Below are 26,007 nucleotides of genomic sequence, written 5' to 3'. Positions count from 1 at the left end.
ACTCATGGATTGAGAATTGGTTAACGGACAGAAAACAGAGAGTTGGAATAAAAGGGTCATTCTCAGGTTGGCAGGCTGTGACTAGTGGGGTACTGCAAGGATCAGTGCTTGGGCCCCAGCTATTCACAATCTCTATCAATGATTTGGATGTGGGGACCAAATGTGATATTTCCAAGTTTGTTGATGATACAAATTAGGTGTGAATTGTGAGGAGGATGCAAAGAGGCTTCAAGGGGATTTAGACAGGCTAAGTGAGTGGGGAAGAACATGACAGTTGGAATATAATGTGGAAAAATGTGAAGTTATCCACTTTGGGAGGAAAAACATCCATTCGTGACAGCAGAGTATTTCTTAAAGGGTGAGAGATTGGGAAGTGTTGATGTCCAAAGGCACCTGGGTATCCTTGTTTATAAGTCAGTGAAAGCAAACATGCAGGTGTAGCAAGTATTTGGGAAGGCAAATGGTATGTTGACCTTTATTGCAAGAGGATTTGAGTACAGGAGTAAAGAAGTCTTGCTTCAATTGTACAGAGCCTTGTTGAGACCGCACCTGGAATATTGTGTACAGTTTTAGTCTCCTTGCCTAAGGAAGGATATACTTGCCATAGAGGGAGTACAACGCAGGTTCACCAGACTAATTCCTGGGATGGCAGAATTGTTTTATGAGGAGAGATTGAGATTGGGCCTATATTCTATAGAGTTTAGAAGAATAAGAGGTCATCTCATTGAAACTTAGAAAATTCTTCCAGGGTTCAACAGGGTAGATGCAGGAAGGATGTTTCCCCTGGCTGGGGGTGGGTTCTAGAACGAGGGGAAGCAGTCTCAGAATAAGAGGTAGGCCACTTAGGACTGAGACGAGGAGGAATTTCTTCAATGAGAGGGTGGTGAATCTTTGGAATTCTGTACCCCAGAAGGCTGTAGAGGCTCAGTCATTAAGTAAATTCAAGCTAACAATCGATAGATTTCTAGATATTAAGGATATCAAGGGATATGGGACAGTGCAGGAAAATGGCATTGAGCTAAAAGATCAGCCATGACATAGTTGAATGGCGGAGCAGGCTCGAGGAGCCAAATGGCCTACTCCTGCTCCTATTTCCTATGTTCCTATTCCTGGTTGCTCTTGAGAAGGTGGTGGTGAGCCACATATCCTTAATATAGAGTCTAGCAATTACCTGACAACCGATTTTAGATTAACTGGGCTATAATTCCCTGACTTCCCCCATTACCTTTCTTAAATAGCACAGTGGCATGTGCGATTTTCTAATCTAAAGGAATCGTTCACGAATTGAAAGAACTTTGTAGATGCCCTAGCTATAATATTCCAATGTTCTCACCAGCTTCTTTTAAATTAATCTGGTTGAGGATTTGTCATTCTTCAGTGCCATTAATTTTTCCATTATCTTGCTTAATTTTGTTGACTCCCCGTTCCTGATTCAATAATAGTTTCCTTGGGAATAATCGACACCAAAATAACTGTTTCTTCCGATAATATTTCTGTCTGTAAGATACAGCAGACAACAACAGATTGGACTGAGATATTAGGAGTTGTAGAAACCTTTATCTCTATATATTATGATTTGTTTAACTGGCTTTCATCACCCTTTTAGGATGCTAGTAAAGTCAAATCTGAAATATTTGGAAGGCAGTTTTGAGTAATCTGCCTTCAGGGTGGCATTGACATATTTAACATGGTTTAAAGACTTGGCTGTAAGTTAAGAGAGCATCACAAAGTTCATTTGATTTTCATTGAAATATAGATTGGGTGGCATTAATAATGTAGGGTAAGCAGACTGTTTGTTTAACTTGGTTTCTAAGTGCAGACTAGGGGGTCACAGATCAAATTTAATGTAATTCAAATGAGACTAGCAATTAGAAGACTGAGCCTTTTAGATACTCCAGACGGGTTCCTGTGCTGGTGCGGAAGGGAGTGTGTTTGTGGCCAGGGTTGAATTATGGTTAGTCATGCAGTAGAAGATGATGCCCGTCAGAATAATTTTGAAATAGTAGCAGAGAGTGAGATGATAAAACCTGATGTGTCAAGCCAGATCTAGGGCCTGTTACAGAGACTGGATGTATGTAAGTTATATTTGAGCTTTCATCCTTCTGATTGAAGGAAATGGCAGGCTTGGGAAACCATGATTGTTTTGCAGGAGCAAGGGCATCAAAGATGCATTGAAGGAACAGTTAAATACATTGACGGCAGCATGATCCAATAAAGCTTATTTGGACCTTGGAGGCAGTCAGGACATGTTTTTGTGAGAAACGTCTCAGCAGTACACCAGATGACATTAGAAATAAAGGTCTGAAGAATGGATTTTTAGATTAGTTTATTGAGACTTTCTGGAGTAGTAAACACATCTATACACCAGCCCAAGTGCCTTCAGGGAATAACACAAAATTATAATTTAAAAAAAAAAGAGTCCGAGTAACGATTGTTGAGATTCATTAACATTACTGTAACAGATCTTCAAACTCTTGTCTCTTGATAGATTTACCAGCGCTGAGTCCTTTTCACATGATTTTAGTGACCCATGTGACATTAGAAACTGGATATTTTTTGCTGTAATAATTGTTTCAATTCAGCAGTGGAAATTGGCTCAATACAATAAAGCAGTGGAGGAAATATGTCTATTTTGTTTGTCGCATGAGGCTCTCGTATTCTCAGACCATTATGCAATGCGCGTCTGTTGATGGCATAACATAGCCATAGCCAGATGTAACATTAACTCTGAATGACTGGAAATGACGTAGGACAAAAAGATGAACTTATGACTGACACAGCAAGTTCTAGACAATATTATCTTTTTTACTTGGTTACATCTAGCAAAAGGGACAAGTGAATTACTCCCAAAACCTAACCCACAGTTATTTGCTAGACGTAGGAGAGCTTAGCAATAACCTGCTCAGTGACGCTCAGTTTGGGTTCCGCCAGGGCCACTCAGCTCCTGACCTCATTACAAGTCTTGGTTCAAACATGGACACGAGCTGAACTCATGAGGTGAGAGTGACTGCCCTTGATGTCACTGCAGGAGTTCCTCAGGGAAGTGTCCTAGGCCCAACCATCTTCAGCTGCTACATCAATGACCTTCCTTCAATCATAAGGTCAGAAGTGGGGATGTTCGCTGATGATTGCACAACGTTCAGCACCATTCACAACTCCTCAGATACTGAAGCAGTCCGTGTAGAAATGCAGCAAGACTTGGACAATATCCAGGCTTGGGCTGATAAGTGGCAAGTAACATTTGCGCCACACAAGTGCCAGGCAATGACCATCTCCAACAAGAGAGAATCTAACCATCTCTCCTTGACATTCAATGGCATTACCATCGCTGAATCCCCCACCATCAACATCCTAGGGGCTACCATTGACCAGAAACTGAACTGGAGTAGCCGTATAAATACTGTGGCTACAAGAGGTCAGAGGCTAGGAATCCTGCGGGGAGTAACTCACCTCCTGACTCCCCAAAGCTTGTCCACCATCTACAAGGCACAAGTCAGGAGTGTGATGGAATACTCTCCACTTGCCTGGATGGGTGCAGCACCAACAACACTCAAGCAGTTCGACACCATCCAGGACAAAGCAACCTGCTTGATTGGCACCCCAACCACAAACATTCACTCACTCCACCACCGACGCACGGTGGCAGCAGTGTGTACCATCTTCAACACGCACTGCAGCAATGCACCAAGGCTCCTTAGACATCATCTTCCAAACCCGTGACCTCTACCAACTAGAAGGATAAGGGCAGCAAATGCATGGGAACACCACCACCTGCAAGTTCCCCTCCAAGTCACACACCATCCTGACTTGGAACTATATCGCCGTTCCTTCACTGTTGCTGGGTCAAAATCCTGGAACTCCCTTCCTGACGGCACTGTGGGTGTACCTACCCCACATGGACTGCAGTGGTTCAAGAAGGCAGCGCATCACCACCACCTCGTGGGCAATTAGGGATGGGCAATAAATGCAGGCCTGGCCAGTGATGCCCACGTCCCATGAATGAATTAATAAAAAGGATGAAATAACATTAGCCTTGGTGCTATACCAGGTGAAGCTCATCCATCCTGTCACTGTAATTCAGTTTCTTGGTCACTGCCGCTTAGAAACAGAGCAAAAAGTGTTTACATTATACCTATATACTAAATCAAGATGGATTGTATCTACCTCAGTCATGATCATGTTAGAAATTTTGCATGATATACTATGCAATCTTTAGCACAAAAAGATTTCAATGGTTTCCATTTTAAAGTTTGCAATTGAAGCTTTTTCTTGAACTTCATGTATTTTGCAGGGAAATGTTTTCATGTATTATGGATTATCAAATTTCTACCAGAACCATAGACGATACGTCAAATCAAGAGATGACAGTCAGCTTAATGGTGATAAGAGTTCTCTGGAAGTAAGTGAAGTAGAATTGCTTTTGGAATGTAATTGTTGCAGATGTGTAGTTAGACATTGAATTTCATTCTATAAGTAGCGCTGTAAAAGCTACAATAATGATTCTGAAAGCATTCAAGCAAGAAGTGGAATGGAAAAAATAAGTACTTTTTTTTGATCTCTTGCTGACTCAAAAAATACTTTTTTTTTTCTACTCAATTTATTAAGTGAAGTTACATCGAGAATACATGGCAGTTCATTCATTTTGCCATATGAGCGAAGCTTGGACAATTCTAACTTTTGTCATTTCAGCCATGAAAAGAAATTTCTGCCTTACCACCACTCCCAATTTGTCCATTCATTTCATGAAGTACATAGTGAAGGTTAGGGGGAGTTTAATTCCAATTGTGGATTTTTTTTGTTGTTGGCAGTCAATGGGCAGAGTACAACTGACCTGTAATAACACCAATTATCGATAATTAATGTTTTCTATACATCATTACAATTTTAGTTTAAATTGCTTTGTCATTATTTTATCCCCCTAATGGTACCGAGGATCTGCGCTGGCAGTTACAGTAACACCACATTTGTCAAACAAGTACCTCTTTTATGTATTCAGACCCATTCATGCTCATTCTATATCTTACAAGACTTCTCTTGGCTCCACTCTTGAGTATCTATCTGAACTTCAAGTGAAATTAATCAATACTGTATACCAGCAATCTGGTTTATTTATCACCACATAATTAAAGATATATAAGGACAGAGTTTGTATGTATATAGTTGATGAACTTTCCCAAACCAGTTCAGGATATTAATTTTGTGCTTGCAGACAAAAAGGGCTGGATTTTATAGTCCTGATGCCAGGAGCGATGGTGAGCATAGAAAATGGTGGCCGGCATGCACCAGCCACGCGCTGCCGCGATGATGAGCCCAGGGGCTCAGTATTGTATGTAGGTCGGCCATCTTTCACCCCCCCCCCCCCCCCCCCAATCTCATGATGGGGCCAGCCTCGGCAACGCCGTGAACGGCGTCAACTGTTTCTGCGCAAGCGCTGGCGCCATTTTTAAAGGGCTGCCAGCCCTGCGAAGAAACTGCAGAGTTGACCCATTCCCCAATTACATCAAAAATACATATTTTTCCCATTCCCCTCACAATCTGCACTACCAATGCAGAGTTGACTCCTTCGCCACCCCCCCAACCACAACTGCACAAAATGCAGAGTTTACCCCTTTCGCCCTCCCTGCCACTACACTACAAATGCAGAGAACCCCCTTCCCCATCTTGGTGGCGCCAGTTTTCCCTGGATGGGAAAGTGAAGGTGCGTGAGTTGCAGCCTGTTGCACTGGAGATCCAGAACTGCAGGTAAGATTGCTGCGGATTAGATTTTAATTAATGCAAACACCTAATTTAAATATGCAAAGTCTGGTCCCATCACAGTGCGGTGGAGGGCCCGCCACAGGGCTTTCCCGCCACTGGGAAGATCGTCCCAGCAATCAGGTGTCTGGCTCCATGGCAGGCCACTGATCCTCCGATCTTCTGGACCTCTGCCATGGAGCCCGACGTCGGGAGGAAAACAAAATCCGACCCATAGTCTGGCAAGTCTCTTTTAAGTTACATAACACTAGATTGAGGTATTAGTGGGTGCTGGTTTGGAAATAGATTACAGTGATTAAAAATAATACTCAACCCAAAAACCTTTTGGCTTAAATGTTGTATTTCCTTTCATTTATTAGTATCAATGTGCATATGCTTCTTGTCAAGTAACAGTTATTTCCCTCTGCTATGTCACTGTGTTCTTCACATCTGTCTATTGTGCTTTTCTGCATGATTGGATTTGGGATTCATTTTACTTATGCGTCCTTTTACTTGCATCTTTGTCCTTCAAAGATGGCCTCTAAAGTAGATAATTCTGTTGTTTACTTATCTCATGAGACAACCTAGCAACCTCTTCAGAGTAGTGCAGACGGTGGATATACTAAAACAGGGTCTGTGGCTTGTTGCTGACCTTTCCGTTGTATATTTCCCACCTATTGTCAGTGTTGAGATCAGGTGAGAAAGGGATCTAGGGTTCCCTCAGGTTTAATTTTAAACACACCGTGTTTTAGCTCCCCTTTGTAAATCCTTCACTGCTTTCCAATTGTAAGGCAAAGAAACCATCCAAACAGGTTTTCTTAGGTTTAAAGAAGAAAGGTTGAACTTTATTAAACTTAAACTCTAATTCGTTTAACACCTACGGATACACAACGCGCCCATGCTATTATGCATACGTGAGACACACATGCAGATAGAGACAGAAAAGAGCAGAAAAAATGAAGTGGAAAAGTTTGATGCAATATCTGAAGATGGTTTTGGTTACTGTTTTTTGAGCTCGTTGTAGAGTCCTTGATTGTAGGTAGATCTTGCTTTTTGTTGGGGCCCAGTATTCTTCTTAAACCTTGTTTGATGCAGGAGACTTTTCTCTCTTGAGGTTCACGTCTTCAGTGGATTTAGAGTTCCGTGAGAAAGAGATCGGAGCAGGCATGAGAGGTCTTCTCAGTCCAGGAGCAAACAGTCTTTCCGTCTCCCAAACTGTTTGTACAATTCAAAAAAACTCAGGTTGCCCAGCAGGTTAATCATGTGACTAGCTGGTTTGACAACGTGTGTTTGTGGATTCGGCCATCTTAGCAGTCGCCCTAGAATATGAGCTTCCTCACCTTCAATGTCTGGTGATCAAAGTAGGTTGAATGTGTCAGGGAATGGTCATTTGTCTCCAAGGACTGTCTGTTAGTATGTAAATGTTTTTTCCAGCCACGGCTGATCTGTTTAACAAGTAATTTCTTCGCTCCAGCAACAGTTTAAAATTAATGTTCATATGACAAAATTAATATGCCTCATTCTTGGCAGGTGAGGGTCTGCCTGACAGTCAGGTACCAGCTTTAACTTCTTCAAACACTTCTCAGTGCTTTTAAAATAAGTAAAAATGGTTTTACTCTGTCCAGATTGGCTTAATTTCTCATGTTCACAGTCACTCTAGCTATTCCCAAGGAACCATCTTACAAGAGATGCAGCACTGAAACAGACCCTTCGGCCCACTGAGTCTGTGCCGACCATCGAAGTAGTAGTCTTCAGTAGCCTGCCTGGCCGATATTTATCCCTGAGCCAACATTGCTGAAAAGAAATGCTGTTTATGGGGTCTTGTGGTATGCAAAGTAGCTGCTGCATTTCCAACGTTACAACAATGACTGTACTTCATTGGCTGTAAGCTCTTTGGGATGTTCTGAGATCGTGAAAGATGCAATTTCAATACAAGACTTTCTTTCTCCTCTTCCTCATCTCCATGCTACACCTTGGAGGCATAATCTGCTGTGCATGGAGTCAGTTTCTATACTGTCAAGCAAACTCCACCCCACCCCCTCACCCCAATCTGCGAAGGCTGAGGCACACATTATTTTGCCATATGAACACTCAAACTTAAAAATTGCAAGCCCCTGTCTGGAAAGACATCTGCGTGGAACTAGACAGCGTGGAAACAAAGGGAACCAGTCCCTGCCCCAATACACAGAAGAGACCTGGTCAAACCAGTCAGTTACGTGACCACCTACTGGCCAACTAGGGGAGTTTAAAACTGGAAAAGCAGATTTTGAAATCAGAACGCCGTGTGCTGTTGGAACTGGAGCAAGAATTACCTCCTTTCCAGTTCTGCCTTTTTTTTATTCATTCATTGGATGTGGGCATTGCTGGCCAGGCCAGCATTTATTGCCCATCCCTAATTGCCCTTGAGAAGGTGGTGGTGAGCTGCCTTCTTGAACTGCTGCACTCTGTGTTGGGTAGGTACACCCACAGTGCTGTTTGGAAGGGAGTTCCAGGATTTTGACCCAGCGACAGAGAAGGAACGGCAATATAGTTCCAAGTCAGGATGGTGCGTGACTTGGAGGGGAACTTGCAGGTGGTGGTGTTCCCATGCATTTGCTGCCCTTGTCCTTCTAGTTGGTAGAGGTTGCGGGTTTAGAAGGTGCTGTCTACGGAGCCTTGGTGCATTGCTGCAGTGCATGTTGAAGATGGTACACACTGCTGCCACTGTGTATCGGTGGTGGAGGGAGTGAATGGGGTAGATGGGGTGCCAATCAAGTGGGCTGCTTTGTCCTGGATGGTGTCAAGCTTCTTGAGTGTTGTTGGAGCTGCACCAATCCAGGCAAATGGAGAGTATTCCATCACACTCCTGACTTGTGCCTTGTAGATGGTGGACAGGCTTTGGGGAGTCAGGAGGTGTTACCGCAGGATTCCTAGCCTCTGACTTGCTCTTGTAGCCACAGTATTTATATGGCTACTCCAGTTAAGTTTCTGGTCAATGGTAGCCCCTAGGATGTTGATAGTGGGGGTCTCAGCGATGGTAATGCCATTAAATGTCAAGGGGAGATGGTTAGATTCTCTCTTGTTGGAGATGGCACTTGTGTGGCGCAAATGTTACTTGCCACTTATCAGCCCAAGCCTGGATATTGTCCAGGACTTGCTGCATTTCTACACGGACTGCTTCAGTATCTGAGGAGTCACGAATGGTGCTGAAGATTGTGCAATCATCAGCGAACATCCCCACTTCTGGCCTTATGATTGAAGGAAGATTATTGATGAAGCAGCTGAAGATGGCTGGGCCTAGGACACTACCCTGAGGAACTCCTGCAGTGATGTCCTGGAGCAGAGATGATTGACCTCCAACAACCACAACCATCTTCCTTTGCGCTAGGTATGACTCCAGCCAATGGAGGGTTTTCCCCCTGATTCCCATTGACCTTAGTTTTGCTAGGACTCCTTGATGCAATACTTGTCAAATGCTGCCTTGATGTCAAGGGCAGTCACTCTCACCTCACCTCGCCTGCCTCCATCTCTTTCTCACGGAACTGAATCTTGTGAAAACACATGAACATCAGAGAGAAAAAGCCTGCTACATGAACAAGGTTTAAAAGGAACACTGGGCCCCAATGAAACACAGGACCATATCTTCAATAAAGGACTATAGAGAGCTCAAAGCACAGGAACAAGATATTGTGTCAAACTGTTCTACTTTATCTTTTCTTCTCTTTTCTGTCCCTATCTGCATGTGTATATCGCGTGGGTGCGGCGTATATCTGTAGGCGTGAACCATATTAGAGTTTAATAAATGTCACTTTTCTTTTTTAAACCAAGGAAAGCCTGCTTGTGCTCATTTCTTTGCCTTATAATTGAAAAGCTGTGAACAAGAATTCGCTAAGGGGAGCTGAAAACACTGTTTAAAATTAAACCCTGTTACAATAAGACCAGGTGAAGACAGCCAAAGACCCCTAGACACATTTCTCACCTGGTTGTAACAATATGTATTCTGATACCCAATTCAACCTTTCCACTAACTCTCGACCCAGGATCATCTCCATGCTGTCAGGCTGTCTGTCTAACATCAAATCATGGATTAGTTACAATTTCTTCCAGCTAAACATTCAGAAGACTAAAACCATGCGGCACAGTGGCGCAGTGGTTAGCACCGCAGCCTCACAGCTCCAGCGACCCAAGTTCAATTCTGGGTACTGCCTGTGTGGAGTTTGCAAGTTCTCCCTGTGTCTGTGTGGGTTTCCTCCGGGTGCTCCGGTTTCCTCCCACATGCCAAAGACTTGCAGGTTGATAGGTAAATTGGCCATTATAAATTGCCCCTAGTATAGGTAGGTGGTAGGGAAATGTAGGGACAGGTGGGGATGTGGTAGGAACATGGAATTAGTGTAGGATTAGTATAAATGGGTGGTTGATGGTCGGCACAGACTCGGTGGGCCGAAGGCCCTGTTTCAGTGCTGTATCTCTAAATAAAAAAAATAATAATAATTTTTGGCTTCTCATAAACACCACTGTCTTAACATTGACTCCACCTTTCTCCCTGGCTACTTGCTCAGACTTATCCAGACTGTGTGACCCACTGCTTAGTTTCAAATCTTGCATCCTATCGATGACCAAGACCATTAATTTCCATTTTTCCAGCTTTGCTTGCCTGCATCCCATCTCAGCCTGTCTGCTGCTGTACCCATTATCTATATTTTCATCACCTCTAAACTTGCTAATATCCTCCTTGATGGCCTCCCATCCTCCATAACTTTGAACTTATCCAAAATGCAGACAATTGAATCCTGTCCTACACTAATTCCCACTTACATATGTTATGACCAAGGCGGGAGAAATGCACTGTTAATTCAGCCCCACTGCTTCACAGGTCACAGCATGTCAAAAAAGTTTCCCACCTACCCAAGAATAGCCAAAAAAGACACTATATTTGTCCCCCAGAATAAAGCACACCAAACCAGGTTTCTTTAAACAACAACAACATTAACTATTTAATGGAAAAGAAATAATAAGTCTTAACTGCTAATGAGATAAATCTATCTATATATATATATATATATATATATATATGAAAAGCTCCTTCATTCCTTAGCCCTCGTGCACACGCACATACATTAAAAAAAAAAGGTTAGCCGGGGAAAAGGATTTCAGTTTACAGCTGTTTCTTGGAATAGAAGGAATAATAAAAATATATCATTTCGGCACAAAGAGGTGTCCCAGAGTCAAATAGTCGGATACCACTCTAAGTGTCTCCAGACGAGGTTGATGAACAGTCTTTGATGTGTAGGCGTTCAAGGCAACTTGACTACAGCAGGCGTCACACAGGTCTTTCAGCAGGGGTGCAGCAACCGGTCTGCTCATGATTCAGCAGCAGCAACACAGCAGTAGAAGCTTTGTTCAGGTTCCAGGGTTTCCCAAAACACAGGAGGCACCAGGAACCACACTGGATGAAGGAATTGTTCAGAGACACGAGGCAACAGGAACACCTTTTAGATGCAGAATTTCTTTTCAAGAGATGCAAGTCTCCTTTACAGAGAGAGGTCTTTTTCTCCGGTCTCCAGGCAGGTCAGGTCTGGTCTAAGTTTCAAATGCCTGCTCTTTGTCCAACTTACTGGTTTTAAAAAGTCCAAAATGAGACAAAAAGCCTTTTTGAGCCAATGACCAGACACAGTGTCTCCACTGTCATTCAAAGTGTTGCTTGGAGGAGGTCACACCCCTGGCTGGCTTCCTTGAAACTGCTTGCCTTCCTTTTTTATTGTATACAAAGTTCTCCTCCCTTTCTCAACCTTTTAGAACCTTTTCAAAAGATATCTTTTCGACCAAGCTTTCAGTCACTTCTCCTAATTACATAAAATTGTGTAGAATATACAGCACAGAAAGAGGCCATTTGGCCCAACCAGTCCATGCCAACATTTATGCATTACTTGAGCTTCCTACCATCCCCACTAACTCTAACCAGCATAACCCTCTAGTCCCTTCTCCCTCATGCTTATCTAGCTTCCCATTAAATGCATCTACACTATTCGCCTCAAATACTCTCTGTAGTAGTGAGTTCCACATTCTCAACACTCTCTGGGGTAAAGAAGTTTCTTCTGAATTCCCTATTTGATTTCTTGGTGATTGTTATATTGATGGCCCCTAGTTTTGGTATTCCCCACAAGTGGAAACACTCTCTGTCAACTCTGTCAAATCCTTTCATAATTTAAAGACTTAAGAGATCCAGTCTGTTCATCCTTTCTTGTTAGGTATGACCTTGCTGTTCTGGAATCATTCTTGTAAATCATTTTTGCACCCCCTCCAGTGCCTGTATATCTTTTTATCATGTGACCAGAACCGTACACAGTACTCCGTGTGTGATCACAGAAACTTACAGCACAGCAGCCGGCCATTTGGCTCAGCATGCCTGTGCTGCCTCTTTGAAAGGACAGTCATGCTTAGTCTCATATCTCCTAATACAAAAGCAAAATACTGCAGATGCTGGAAATCTGAAATAAAAACAGAAAATGCTGAAAATATTCAGGTCTGGCAGCATCTGTGGAGAGAAACAGAATTAATGTTTTAGGTCGGTGACCTAAAGTATCAGTTCTGATGAAGAGTAATCGACCTGAAATGCTAACTCTGTTTCTCTCTCCACAGATGCTACCAGACCTGCTGAATATTTCCAGCATTTTTTGTTTTTATGATCCATATCTCTGCTTTTTGTCTATAACCCTATAAGTTCCTCTTCCTCAACTCTTTTTAAAAATTATTTATGGGATCGGCTTTCCCCCAACTTTTCAGGTGCCGCATTCCATGTCCCAATTTCTCTTCATCTCCTCTTTAGATCTTCCAATGATTTATGAATCCATGACTTCTACTTATTGATCTGCTCGCCAGAGTGAATGTTTTTTCTCTATTTTCTCCATCAAAACCCCTCATTATCTTGAAAACCTCTGTTAGGCCACCTCTTAACTTTTCTGTTCCAAGAAGAACAGTCCTAACTTTTCCATCTTTGATGAAGTGTGATCCCTAGCATGATTTCTTTGCTGTTGTATTTGTTATGATGGTGGTTCTATAATAAGTATTTTTTTTGAGGACTCGTGTGTTTTAGAATTATGGACATTGTTTTATTTTGGGAAAACTGAAAAGGATTCCATGGATGTTTTTTTCACTGAGGTGATTGAAAGGACACTGAAAGGACTTAGTTTGTAAACAACCCTTACTGGAAGTCACCTGTCTTCAGATAAATACCCAGCAGGGGCTTTTTGACTTGGAGAAGATGTTTACAGAGAAATGACAGGTCAAGATTTATAGGGGTCAGGTGGCTTGACTCTTGAGGTATTTTGGTTTCACTTTGGACACTGTAATGGGGTGTGAACTATTTTGAAGGCAGTTGGAGAAAACCAGCCAAGAGAGCAGTCACCATCCTCTTCCATTTCTTTGAGCACTTTGAGAGTCAAGTGTAATAAACAGAGAACCGATGCTGCAATTATCCTGAACAGTCTGCCAGAAATCCCTGTTGCCGCATTTCTCCTGGGAAAGCCTGCCAAACTGATCTGCAATGTTGCCTGAAAAGAACTGTTCTAGAAAGATCCCAGTGACAGCCGTCTATGCGTATTTGGGACACCAAACGAAAAAAGGGACAACTGACATCTTTGCATATCTTTTTTTTTTCTTCAAGAATGAGCAAGTATTTGGCCAAAGTATTTTTTTGTATTGTTTTGTAACAGAGCTCTAAAAAAGAAAATAATTTTTTTCTGGTTAACCAGTTTGTGTGTGAGGGGCGAAGGTAAAAAGGGAACTTTCATATGTCAATCTGTGTTTCAATGCTTTGCTTCGTTACTGGTTAAGTCTTGTTTTATAATAAACTGATAATTTTGTTCATTAAAGAAACCTGATTAATGTGTTTTATTCTGGGATAAAAATAATCTTACGATTGACCGCACTGGTAACTGGGCAAACATTTAAATATATGTTGTGACCTGTGGAGAAGTGGAACTAGAAAAAACAGTGCACTCCTCCCGTCTCGGTCGTAACATATTTTATTCCTCTATTTATAAAAACAAATAAGCTATATGATTTTTTAACCACCTTATCAACTTGCCCTGCTAGCTTTAAGGATTTGTGCATATGGGACAACAAGGTCTCCGGTCTCCCTGCTCACCTACACTTTCCAAGATCATGCCATGTATAGTATTCCTATTCAATATTAGTCCTCCCAAAATGCATCACTTCACACTTCTCTGCATTGAACTCCATCTTCCATGCTCCTGGCCATTCACCATCCTTCCATGTTATCCTTAAGCCTATAATTATCCTCAACATAATCTATGACTTTGCTAAATTTTAAATTATCTTCAAACTTTATAATGCTACTCCCTACACCTGAGTCATGGTCGTTTATAAAAAATATTGCAGGATAATAGATCCAAAACTATCTCCTAGGGACACACAACCTCTCAGTCTGAAAAACATCCATCTGCCACTTGCTTTTTCTTCCTGTCACTGTTCCCTTACTGCCACTTTCCACTTAATTCTATGGGCTTCCATCTTCTTAATAAGCTTCCACTGTGGTACTTTATCGAATGCCTTCTGAAAGTCCATATACACATCTACTGCACTACTTTGATCAACCTTCCCTGTTATCTCATCAAAGAATTCAATCAAGTTCGTCAGACGTGATCTACCTTTAACAAATCCACGCTGGGTCTCCTTGATTATCCCGTGCTTTTCCAAATGGAAATTTATTTTGTACCTGAAAATGGTTTCCAATAACTTCCCCACCACCGATTGTTATGTTGACTGGCTTGTTGTTTTCTGGTTTATCCCTCTCTCTTTTCTTGAATAGTGCTATAACATTAGCAACCATCCAGTGTTGCAGCACTACTCCGGTATCCAATGAGGACTGAAACATTGTGAGCAATGCCTCTGGCCATTTTTACCTTTGTTTGTTTTAGCAACATAGGATACATTTCATATCTGAATCGGGTGAATTACCAACTTTCAGCAGTCTTTTTTAATAAGATTTTTCTATCTATTACTATCCTGTCCATAACTTCCCCCTCCTATTTTAGTGTAACATTCACATCATCCTCTATGCCTCTATTTGCATCATCACTTTGGAAAGGATATGGGGGTCCTGGAAAGGGGACAGGGGAAGTTTGCAAGAGTGGTTCTGGGCATGTGGGATTTTAGCTACATTGGGTTGGAGAGGCTGGGATTGTTTTCCTTGGAGCAAAAAAATTGAGGGGAGAATTGTTAGAGGTGTAGAAAGTTATGACAGATTTAGATAAGGCAGATAAAGAAAAGCTGTTCCCATTAACTGATGATACAAGGACCAGGGGACACAGATTTAAAGTTTTGGGCAAGAGATACAGGGCCATCTGAGGAAGAACTTTTTTTTTAAATGCGGTGAGTGGTAATTACCTGAAACTTGTTGCCAGTGAAGGTGGTGGAAGTGGAGATGATCAATGATTTCGAAAGGAAATTGGATAGTGGGGGAATGGGATTGACTGGATTGCCCTGCAGAAAGCCAGCATGGACTCCTTGGGTGAATGGCCTCCTTCTGTCCTGTTATGACGCTATCCTCTTTTAGTGTAACGTTCATAATAGAATCGTAGAATGATTACAGCACAGAAGGAGGCCTGTCGAGTCCATGCCTGCTCACTGCAAGAGCAATTTAGCTATTTCCACTGCCTTGCCCTTTTCTTGTAACCCTGCACTTTTATTCTCTTCAGGTGCTTATCCAATTCCCTTTTGAAAGCCACAATTGAATCTGCATCCACCACCCTCTCGCGCAATGCATTCCAGATCATAACCACTCAATGCATAAAAATGTTTTCCTCCTATCTGTTTCGGTTCTTCTGCCAATCACCTTAAATCTGTCCTCTTGTTCTCGACCCTTCTGCCAATGGTAACAGTTTCCCTCTATATGCTTCGTCTTGCCCCTTATGATTTTGAACGCGTCTATCAAATCTCCTCTCAACCTTCTCTTTAAGGAGAACAACCCCAGCTTCTCCAACCTATCCTTGTAAGTGAAGACGCTCATCCCTGGAAACATTCTCAAATCTTTTCTGCACCGTCTCTAAGTCCTTCACATCCTTCCTAAAGTGTAGTGCCCATAATTGGACACACTGTTCCTGTTGAGGCCTAACCAGTGTTTATAAAGGTTCATAATAACTTCTTTGCCTTTGTACTCTATGCATCTATTTATAAAGCCCAGGATCCCGTATGCCTTCTTAACCACTTTCTCAGCCTCCCCTACCACCTTCAACCATTACCGCATGTATGGCCCCCAGGTCTCTTTGCTTTTGTGCCCCCTTTAGAATTGTACAGTTTAATTTATATTGCCTCTCCTCATTCTTTCTATTGAAAGTATCACTTCACATCATCCACTTCCTTTGTAAAGACAGATGCAAATTACTCATTTAATACTTTTGCTTCTCTGCTTCTACATGAAGATTTCCCATTAGGTCCATAATAGGCCCAATTTGTTCCCTAGCAACCTGCTTACACTTTATATGTTTGTAAAATGTTTTAGGTTCAGTCTAATCTTGCCTGCTTTTCTTGTAACCTCTCTCTGCTTCCCATTTTAACTTCTTCAGTTTCCTCCTGTACTTCCCATAATCTTTCTAGACACTAACTGAATCTAGATCCTGATATGTCATAAGCCTCTTTTTGCTGTTTTAACTTTGTCATCCAGGGTGTGTTTTGGATACTCTACCTTTTCCCTACAACGTACCTGAATTATCTCTTCCCTGACTCCCTTCATTGCTCCATTACTGCTTTTCCTTGCAATCGCCTTTTCCAATCTACTTTCAAGTAGAAATAAACTGTGGTGCTTGCTTTGCTTTTGCTATGTCCTTGGTGACCTGCATCACAACTTTTAGAGATCTGCATATTTGTACTTTCAGATCCCTTTGTTCCGCTACCTGATTGTGATCTCAGTTTTTCTCATGAAGATGAAATATCTCACATTTGTCTACGTTTCATTTGCCAATTATATGCCCATTCTGCAAGTTTACTTATATATTCTTGTAATTTATTGAAGTCCTCCTCTGTGACGACTATTCATACAAATTTGGTGTCTTCTGCAAATTTAGAAATTCGGTTTTGATCCCCAAGTCCCAATCATTAATCAAGGATCAGCACTGATCCTTGTGGGGCCTTACTTTCCACCATTTGCCATTCTGAATAGCTGTTCTATACCTCTCCCCTCTCCTTTCTAGCTTGTAGCCAGATAGCTACTTGAGCTTATTCATTAGTGTATTATGTGATACCTTATCAGGCATTTTATCAAAGGCCTTTTGGAATCTGGATATATAACATCTATTGCATTACCCTTGTCTAATCTCATCTCCTGATGTGTCCATCTGATCCTTCTACCTGGTAATTTAATATTTCTGCTATTTCAGCATCGCTGCCTCTGATTTCAGTAGTCCTGTTCCCGCCCTGACTTTCCTTTTTATCTTTATGTGGCTGTAGAATATCTTAGTTTTGTTTTATGTTCCTTGATATAACTTTTCAGTTCCTCTTTGGCTTTGTAATTTTTTTTGTCTTCTCCCCTATTCTCCTTTGTCATGTGTCCCCTGCCGTCCATGTACTGGTGTGTGTTTATTTCCTTGCCCTCAATTTTTCCTTTGTCATTACTCATCCATAATGTCTCATTAGTGTTTAGTCTGTTTCTGTTCTTCAGCGAAATGTATTTTTCCTGGACTCTGTTGAACGCCTTTAAATGTTTCCCATTGCTATTCTACATAATTGACAATATTTAAAAATTTTATTTTCCCAAGTTCTATTCTCAGCCCTTCAAAATCAGTTTTTCTCCAATCTATTGCCCTGTTTTTCTGTCATGCTTATGTTTTTCTCTATTATTGTCTTAAAGCATAAAATATTATTGTCACTAACCCAGATGTTCCCCTACCTTTTACTCCTCGTATCTGCTCTGGTTTATTCCCCATTTCTATATCTTGTAGCGAATCCTCCCTGGTTGGGCATCTTGCATAGTGGGTTAGAAAGCAGTCGTGTAAACATTGCAGCAATGCTATTCCCTCATCCTCTTTACCTAACTTTTCCAATCAATTAATTTCATGGCAGTTAAAATTCCCCATAATTGACCTCCTTATGTCTTTCACTCATTTCCCTAATTTGTTTGCATATTTCTTCCTCCACCTCCCTTCCACCATTAGGTGGTCTGTAGACTACCCCTATTTGCATCATTGATCCTTTCTCATCTTCTCTATTCACATACATTCTATTTCTGTCTTAGTGATAGTTGCATTACTTCTTTTGTACTATTTGTTATCTCTAATAAGTGCAGCTGGTCCACCTCACATTTTTCCCTCTGTCTTTTCTAAATAGGTTATACCCTGTGATATTTAATTTCCAGTCCTGATTTTTTTTCTGTACCCATGCCTCAGTAATTCCTATTATATCTGGTTACTCACAACAAATTATGACCTCCAGTTCCCCTGTTTTATTACAGACACTGTGCATTGCTGTACATATAGTTTAACTCATTTTAATAGCTCCTATAACTCCATTTATTCCTTGGCCATTTATGTTCTCCCTTAGTTTTGTCCATCCCATATGCTCCTTTCCTATTTAGTTTATACTTGGGCTCATTTAATTTCTTGCAGGTTCCCCTCCCCCACCTGCGCCCCACTCTTACGAATCTCTTCCTCCATGGCTCAGCATGTGCTTTCCTAAATCTTTTCCTGTAGTGAAGTGGTTGAGATTTTTTTTTTACATTTAAAAGTTCAATACAAATACTTCTTTTGATACAAAGATAAAAAAGAAAAAAAACATTACTTCGCTTGGACATCAATTTATAATTGAATTCTAGGTGAGGCTTCTTTACCATTGACCATATAGGATTGTCTTTTTTTGCAATATTTACAGTCCTGTAATCTTAAATTACATTTCCCACCCCTCCCCAGGATCCCAGTAAGGAATGTGAGCCATATCGAACATCTGATGGACTACCTATTGCCCCGTGTGGAGCTATTGCAAACAGTCTGTTTAATGGTATGTAAAAGCAAGTGCACAATAACCTTTCTCTAAGATCAAAGAAAAATTAGGTTCTATAGATTGTATATGGTATGTTTAGTGTTAGGAATCTGTAAATGTACATCACTTCCATGTGTTCAAAAGTGAGATTAGTATATTTCGTTACAAAATACTTGGTGGCCTGGTGGCACAGCATGATGAGACAAAAGAAGATTCAGACTCTGACCTATTTAGCCTACATGTGGAAGTGAGCCACTTCCTTAGAATGAAAGTAATGTGTCAGTGAGGGTATATCCCACATGTGCACTTCCCAATGGCATGTTACAAGTGGAGTAAGTCATTGCTACACATTCCAAGTTGAGGAATCGTATTGGAAACTCTGAACCAGGATCGTGTGTGATGGTTAAAAGTCTAAAGTGAATGACTCTCAATTGTTTGAGTGAACAGAAAATCAAAATAATCAGGAGACTGGGTTCGCAGTTATTTTAAACATAGTGAAGGTATTTTACTTTTCACTTGGTTATAGTTTTTGCTGCATATGGGGCCAACAATGTAGAAATTTCCAGGTATGTCTGTCTCCACGCAAAGCAGGACACATCCAATCACCGCTCCATCAGTCTGTTCGAATTCGGCAAAGTGATGGAAGGTGTCGTCGACAGTGCTATCAAGTGGCACTTACTCAGCAACAACCTGCTCACCAATGCTCAGTTTGGGTTCTGCTGGGCCTCTCAGCTCCAGACCTTGTTACAGCCTTGGTCCAAATGTGGAAAAAAACTGAATTCCAGAGGTGAGGTGAGAGTGACTGCCCTTGACATCAAGCAGCATTTGACCAAGTATGGGATCAAGGGGCTCTAGCAAAATTGAAGCCAGTGGGAATTGAGGGAAACTTTGCACTAGTTAGTCATACCTAGCACAAAGGAAGATGGTTGTTTTATTTTTTAAAATTTTATTTAGAGATACAGCACTGAAACAGGCCCTTCGGCCCACCGAGTCTGTCCCGACCAACAACCAGCCATTTATACTAACCCTACAGTAATCCCATATTCCCTATCACCTCCCTACACTAGGGGCAATTTACAACGGCCAATTTACCTATCACCTGCAAGTCTTTGGATGTGGGAGGAAACCGGAGCACCCGGCGAAAACCCATGCAGATACAGGGAGAACTTGCAAACTACGCACAGGGAATACCCAGAATCGAACCCGGGTCCCTGGAGCTGTGAGGCTGCAGTGCTAACCATTGCGCCACTGTGCCATTGTTGTTGGAAGCCAGTCATCACAGCCCCAGGTCATCACTGTAGGAGTTCCACAGGGTAGTGCCATAGGCCCAACCATCTTCAGCTGCTTTATCAATGACCTTCCCTCTAACATAAGGTTAGAAGTGAGGGTGTTCATTGATGAATGTATGATGTTCAGGACCATTCATGACTCCTCAGAAACTGAAGCAGACCATGCCCACATGCAGCAAGACCTGGACAACATTCCAGCTTGGACTGGTAAGTGGCAAGTGACATTCATACCATACAAGTGGCAGGCAATGATCATCGCCAACAAGAGAGTTTCTAAACATCTCAATAGCATTACCATTGCTGAACCCCCATCATCAACATCCTGTGAGTTAGCATTGGCCAGAAACTTAACTGGACCAGCCATATAAGTACTGTGGCTACAGGAGCAGGTTAGAGGCTGGGAATTCTGCAGCCAGTAACTTACCTCCTGACACCCCAGAGTATGCCCACCATCTACAAGGCACGGGCCAGGAATGTGTGTTGTCAAAAGCAAAATACTGCAAAATCTGAAAAACAGAAAATGCTGGAAATATTCGGGTCAGGCAGCACCTGTGGCGAGAGAAACAGAATTAACAGCGGGGGTGGGGGAAGGGTGAGATTTAAAACCACAAAATTGGGTGGGTTTGGTTCAGGTAGAAGGTTAAAACCTTGATCCGAATCCCGACTCCAACCCACCCACATCCGCTTTAATGTAGGTGGGAGGGTGACCAGTCCGCTCCGAGGCTTTCCTGAGCCTCTAGAAACCTGGCAGCTAATCCGGTTGAGGACTGCTGGATTCAGGAGATAAGTGCTTTTCCATTTACCTGCTGGATCTAACGTGCCTGTCTGGGTAACCGCCTGCTATTAGTTACCTCTCCCTCCCCTACTGAGGTATCTGATCCCCCTCTGAGGCCTCTGACCCATCCACCCCACCCTTGCAGGCCTCTGACCTCGAGACAGCCTCACTCCAAGCCTTGGATCCTCTTCTCCCAAAGCTTCCGATTCCCATCCCAGGCCTTCAATTCACCCTCCTCCCCAACCACCACCCCACACCCCCTCAACCGAGGCCCCGCCTGCCCCAAGTGTGGACCTACATTGTCCTTTGGCCTCTACCAACATGCTACCCACTCGACTGGAAGTCAGAGCCTGTGGGGAACCTTGACTTCCACATTCTCTGTGCCTTACTGACTCCTCCCCACCGCAACATCCAGGCCAATGATTCAGGTCATTGACATTTCATCACTCGGCCTGGCCTCTGCTCTCTCCCCAACCAATTCCAAGGCCTCTGGTAAAAGATATTGCTGCAGCCCCTTTCAGGTCTGCTGTGCCAGCAGTGTTGCAGTTCCAACTCATAGAGTCATAGAGAGATACAGCACCGAAACAGGCCCTTCGGCCCACCAAGTCCGCGCCGACCATCAACCACCCATTTATACTAATCCTACATTGATCCAATTTTTCCCTCACATCCCCACCTTCCCTCAATTCTCCTACCACCTACCTACACTAGGGGCAATTTTTTTTACAATGGTCAATTTACCTATCAACCCGCATGTCTTTGGCATGAAAGGTCAATGATCAGAAATGTTAACTGTTTTTCTCTCTCTCTCCACAGCTGCTGCCTGACCTGCTGAATATTTCCAGCATTTTCTGTTTTTATTGCATACTATTTTTGTGATGGTCCAATCTATTTGAATACTGCATTCATTTCCTGTTAAAATACTGGTTATGCAAGAAAATAGATAGCCCAAGTACCTGGCTGGAGCAGGGCTCTGGGATGGACAGAGAATTTGGGATGAGGTGGAGAGAGGCTGCAATTTGCACAAGTGTAAGAGAGCAGAGCTGTGAGGAGGGATGATATGTTGGAAGGTTCATCAAATGAGGCCATATGGATTGAGCTAAGGAACAAGAAAAAGGGGCAATCACACTGCTGGGAGTGTACTATAGACCCCCAACAGTCAGAGGGAGATAGAAGAGCAAATATGTAGGCAAATCTCTGGGAAATACAAGAACAATAGGGCAGTAATAGGGGATTTTAACTACCTCCATGTTAACTGGGATAGTTTTAGTGTGAAAGGAATTGGGGGAGCAGAATTCTTGAGGTGCATTCAGGAGAATTTCTTTTTGCCCAGTATGTAGCGAGTCCAACAAGAGAAGGCGCAGTTTTAGGAAATGAAGGTGGAAGGAGTGGCAGTGGGAGAGCATTTTGGCGGTAGTGATCATAGAAACATAGAAAATAGGAGCTGGAGTAGGCCATTTGGCCCTTCGAGCCTGCTCCACCATTCATTATGATCATAGCTGATCATCCAATTCAGTAACCTGTACCCGCTTTCCCCACATATCCTTTGATCCCTTTCACCCGAAGAGCTATATCTAACTCCTTGAAAACATACAATGTTTTGGTGTCAACTGCTTTCTGTGGTAGCGAATTCCACATGCTCACCACTCTCTGGGTGAAGAAATTTCTCCTCATCTCAGTCCTGAAAGGTTTACCTCGTATCCTTAGACTATGACCCCTTGTTCTGGACTCCTCCACCATCGGGAACATCCTTCCTGCATCTACCCTGTCAAGTCCTGTTAGAATTTTATAGGTTTCTATGAGATCCCCCCTCACTCTTCTGAACTCCAGCGAATGTAATCCTAACCGACTCAATCTTTCCTCATACGTCAGTCCCGCCATCCCAGGAATCAGTCTGGTAAACCTTCGCTGCACTCCCTCTATAGCAAGAACATCCTTCCTCAGATAAGGAGACCAAAACTGCACACAATATTCCAGGTGTGGCCTCACCAAGGCCCTGTATAATTGCAGTAAGACATCCCTACTCGAATCCTCTCGCTATGAAGGCTAACCTGCATTAGTCTTCACCAATCTTTTTCTCTTCACACATCTTTAGAAACTTTTACAGTCAGTTTTTATGTTCCCCGCAAGCTTATTCTCGTACTCTATTTTCCCCTTCTAAATCAATCCCTTGGTCCTCCTTTGCTGAATTCTAAACTGCTCCCAATCCTCAGATCTGTTGTTTTTTCTGGCAAATTTGTATCCCTCTTCCTTGGATCTAATGTGATCTCTAATTTCCCTTGTAAGCCATGGTTTGGCTACCTCTCCTGTTTGACTTTTGCGCCAGACAGGAATAAACAATTGTTGCAGTTCATCTATGCGCTCTTTGAATGTTTGCCATTGCCTATCCACCGTCATCCCTTTAAGTGACGTTTCCCAATCCATCATAGCCAACTCACGCCTCATATCTTCATAGTTTCCTTCATTAAGATTCAGGACCCTAGTCTCAGAATCAACTGCGTCACTCTCCATCTTGAGAAGAATTCTATCATATTATGGTCGCTCATCTCCAAGGGGTCTCGCACAACTAGATTGTAAATTATTCCTCTCTCATTATACAATACCCAGTCTAGGATGGCCTGTTTTCTAGTTGGTTCCTCAACATATTGGTCCAGAAAACCATCCCGTATTCAATTCATGAATTCCTCCTCTATGGTATTGTGACTAATTTGATTTGCCCAATCTATATGCAGGTTAAAGTCACCCATAACTACAGATGTTCCTTTATCTCATGCATCTCTAATTTCCTGTTTAATGCCATTCCCAACATCACCACTACAGTTTGGGGGTCTATATACAACCCCCCACTAATGTTTTTGCCCCTTAGTGTTTCTCAGGTCTACCCATACAGATTCCACATCGTCCGAGCTAATATCCTTCCTCACTATTGCGTTAATTTCCTCTTTAACCAGCAGTGCAACTCCAACGCCTTTTACTTTTTGTCTGTCCTTCCTAAATACTGAATATCATAGTTATATAATATTTAATATCATAGTTCAGTCAGTTGTAATATAATTATGGAACAGGACAGCGATAGAACAGGAGTTAGAGTTCTCAATTGGGGCAAGGCCAATTTTACTAAACTGAGGAGTGATTTAGTGAAAATGGACTGGAAACAGCTACTTGAAGGTAAATCAGTGTCAGAGCATTGGGAGGCATTCAAATGGGAGATTCAAGGGGTTCAGAGTAAGCATGCGGAGATGACAGAGAGAGAGGGTATTTTAAGGGAGTAAAAACAGAGAACAAAAATCACAGGAAAACCGTAAGTTCATTGGTTGATAAGTAACTGCTAGTTGAATTACCTATTCTAAGTTGATTTCAGATTAAAGGTGAATAGGAGAAATATTTTACAGAATAAAAGCTAAAGACCAGTCGGAAATTTAAAAAGTAAAATTTAAAATCTTATTAAATAGAGATGCAGGGCCAGGCGATGTGTTGTACCTGCATGATGTGGGAGCTGGTGGACCCCATTGTGGTTCCTCGAGACCACATCTGTAGCAAGTGTTGGCTGCTCGAGGAACTCCGGCTTAGAGTTGATGAGCAGGAGTCTGAGCTTCTAACACAGCAACACATCAAGGAGGGGGAGAGTTACCTGGACGCTGTGCTTCAGGAGACAGTCACACCCCTTAGATTAACTACCTTGAATTCAGCCAGTGGTCAGGGAGAGGAGGGTGTGACTATGAGTGAGGCATGTTGGGGGATCCAGGAGGTAGTGTTGCAGGAGCCTCAGCCCTTGTCTTTGTCCAACAGGTTCGAGATTCTTGCTCTCCATATGGACGAGAGCAGGGACTGTAGGGAGGATGAGCAAACTGACCATAGCACCGTGGCACAGGGAGCCGTTCAAGTGGGAGGAGAAAAGAGAAATGTAGTCGCAATTGGGGATAGTATAGTTAGGGGCATAGACGCTGTTCTCTGTGGCCAGGATTGAGAGTCTCGAAAACTCTGTTGTCTACCTGGTGCCAGGGTTCAGGATATCTCATCTGGGCTGCAGAGGAACTTGGAGTGGGAGGGGAAAGATTCAGTTGTCGTGGTCCACTTAGGTACCAACGATATAGGTAGAACAAGGATAGAAGTTCTGCTAAGGGAATATGAGCAGCTCGGGGCTAAATTAAAAAGCAGAACCAAAAAGGTGGTAATCTCCGGATTACTACCTGAGCCACGAGCTAATTGGCACAGGGTCAGTAAGATTAAAGAGGTAAATGTGTGGCTCAAAGATTGCTGTGGGAGAAATGGGTACGAATTTATGGGGCATTGGCACCAATACTGGGGAAGGAGGGAGCTTTTCCAATGGGATGGAATCCATCTGAATCCTGCTAGGACCAGAGTCCTGGCGAATCGCATAACGAGGGTTGTAGATAAGGCTTTAACCTAAATAGTGGGAGGGAGGGTTCATTTGCATGGAAAATTAGGAAGTTAAAGGAGAAGGTAAGAGAGCAGGTTAGTGATGAGGCTGATTGTTCCCAGAAAATAAAAGGAAGGGACAGAACGTGTGAATGTCATATTGCACCAAGGAATCATACAAGAGTAGGGAAATTTGATAATAGAACAAACTTCAAGGCTTTGTATCTGAATACAGGAAGCATTTGGAATAAAATTAATGAGTTAACAGTGCAAATAGAATCGAATGGGTATGATTTAGTGGCGATTACTGAGACGTGGTTGCAGGGAAACCAGGTTTGGGAATTGAATATCCAAGGGTACTCAGTATTTTGGAAGGATAGGCAGGAAGGAAAAGGAGGTGGTGTAGCTTTGTTAGTAAAGGAAGAGATCAGTGCTGTAGTGAGAAATTATACAGGCACTGGAGATCAAGACGTAGAATCGGTCTGGGTAGAAATAAGAAATAGCAAGGGAAAGAAGTCCCTGGTGGGACTAATCTATAGATCCCCAAACACTAGTTCCACAGTGGGGCACAGTATAAACCAGGAAATACTGAGGACTTGTAAGAAAGGTGCGGCAATAATCATGGGTGATTTTAATAGGGTAGGCGGTGGCGTAGTGGTATTATCGCTGGACTAGTAAACCAGATACCCAGGGTATTTCTCTGGGGATATGCGTTCGAATCCCACCACAGCAGTGGAATTTGAATTTAATTAATAAATCTGGAATTAAAAGCTAGTCTAATGATAGCCATAAAACCATTGTCGATTGTTGTAAAAACCCATCTGGTTCACTAATGTCCTTTAGGCAAGGAAATCTGCTGTC

At 42.5% G+C, this 26,007-nt stretch overlaps 1 protein-coding gene across 2 annotated transcripts in view; it reads left to right on the top strand.

Moving 5' to 3' along the window:
• LOC137376331 (cell cycle control protein 50A-like) overlaps positions 1-26,007 on the top strand; it is a 60,679-nt gene that overhangs the window by 8,226 nt on the left and 26,446 nt on the right. The window contains exons 3-4 of one of the 2 annotated variants that reach the window (XM_068044655.1): positions 4,292-4,399; positions 18,633-18,720. In XM_068044655.1, coding sequence (XP_067900756.1) covers positions 4,292-4,399; positions 18,633-18,720 — 196 coding nt within the window. The remainder of the gene's footprint in view (positions 1-4,291; positions 4,400-18,632; positions 18,721-26,007) is intronic. The other variant, XM_068044656.1, reaches the window with a different exon arrangement.

The sequence above is a fragment of the Heterodontus francisci genome, chromosome 13, assembly GCF_036365525.1.
Source record: "Heterodontus francisci isolate sHetFra1 chromosome 13, sHetFra1.hap1, whole genome shotgun sequence".
NCBI classification, from domain to species: Eukaryota; Metazoa; Chordata; class Chondrichthyes; order Heterodontiformes; family Heterodontidae; genus Heterodontus; species Heterodontus francisci.
This window is presented reverse-complemented; position numbering and strand designations above follow the sequence as displayed.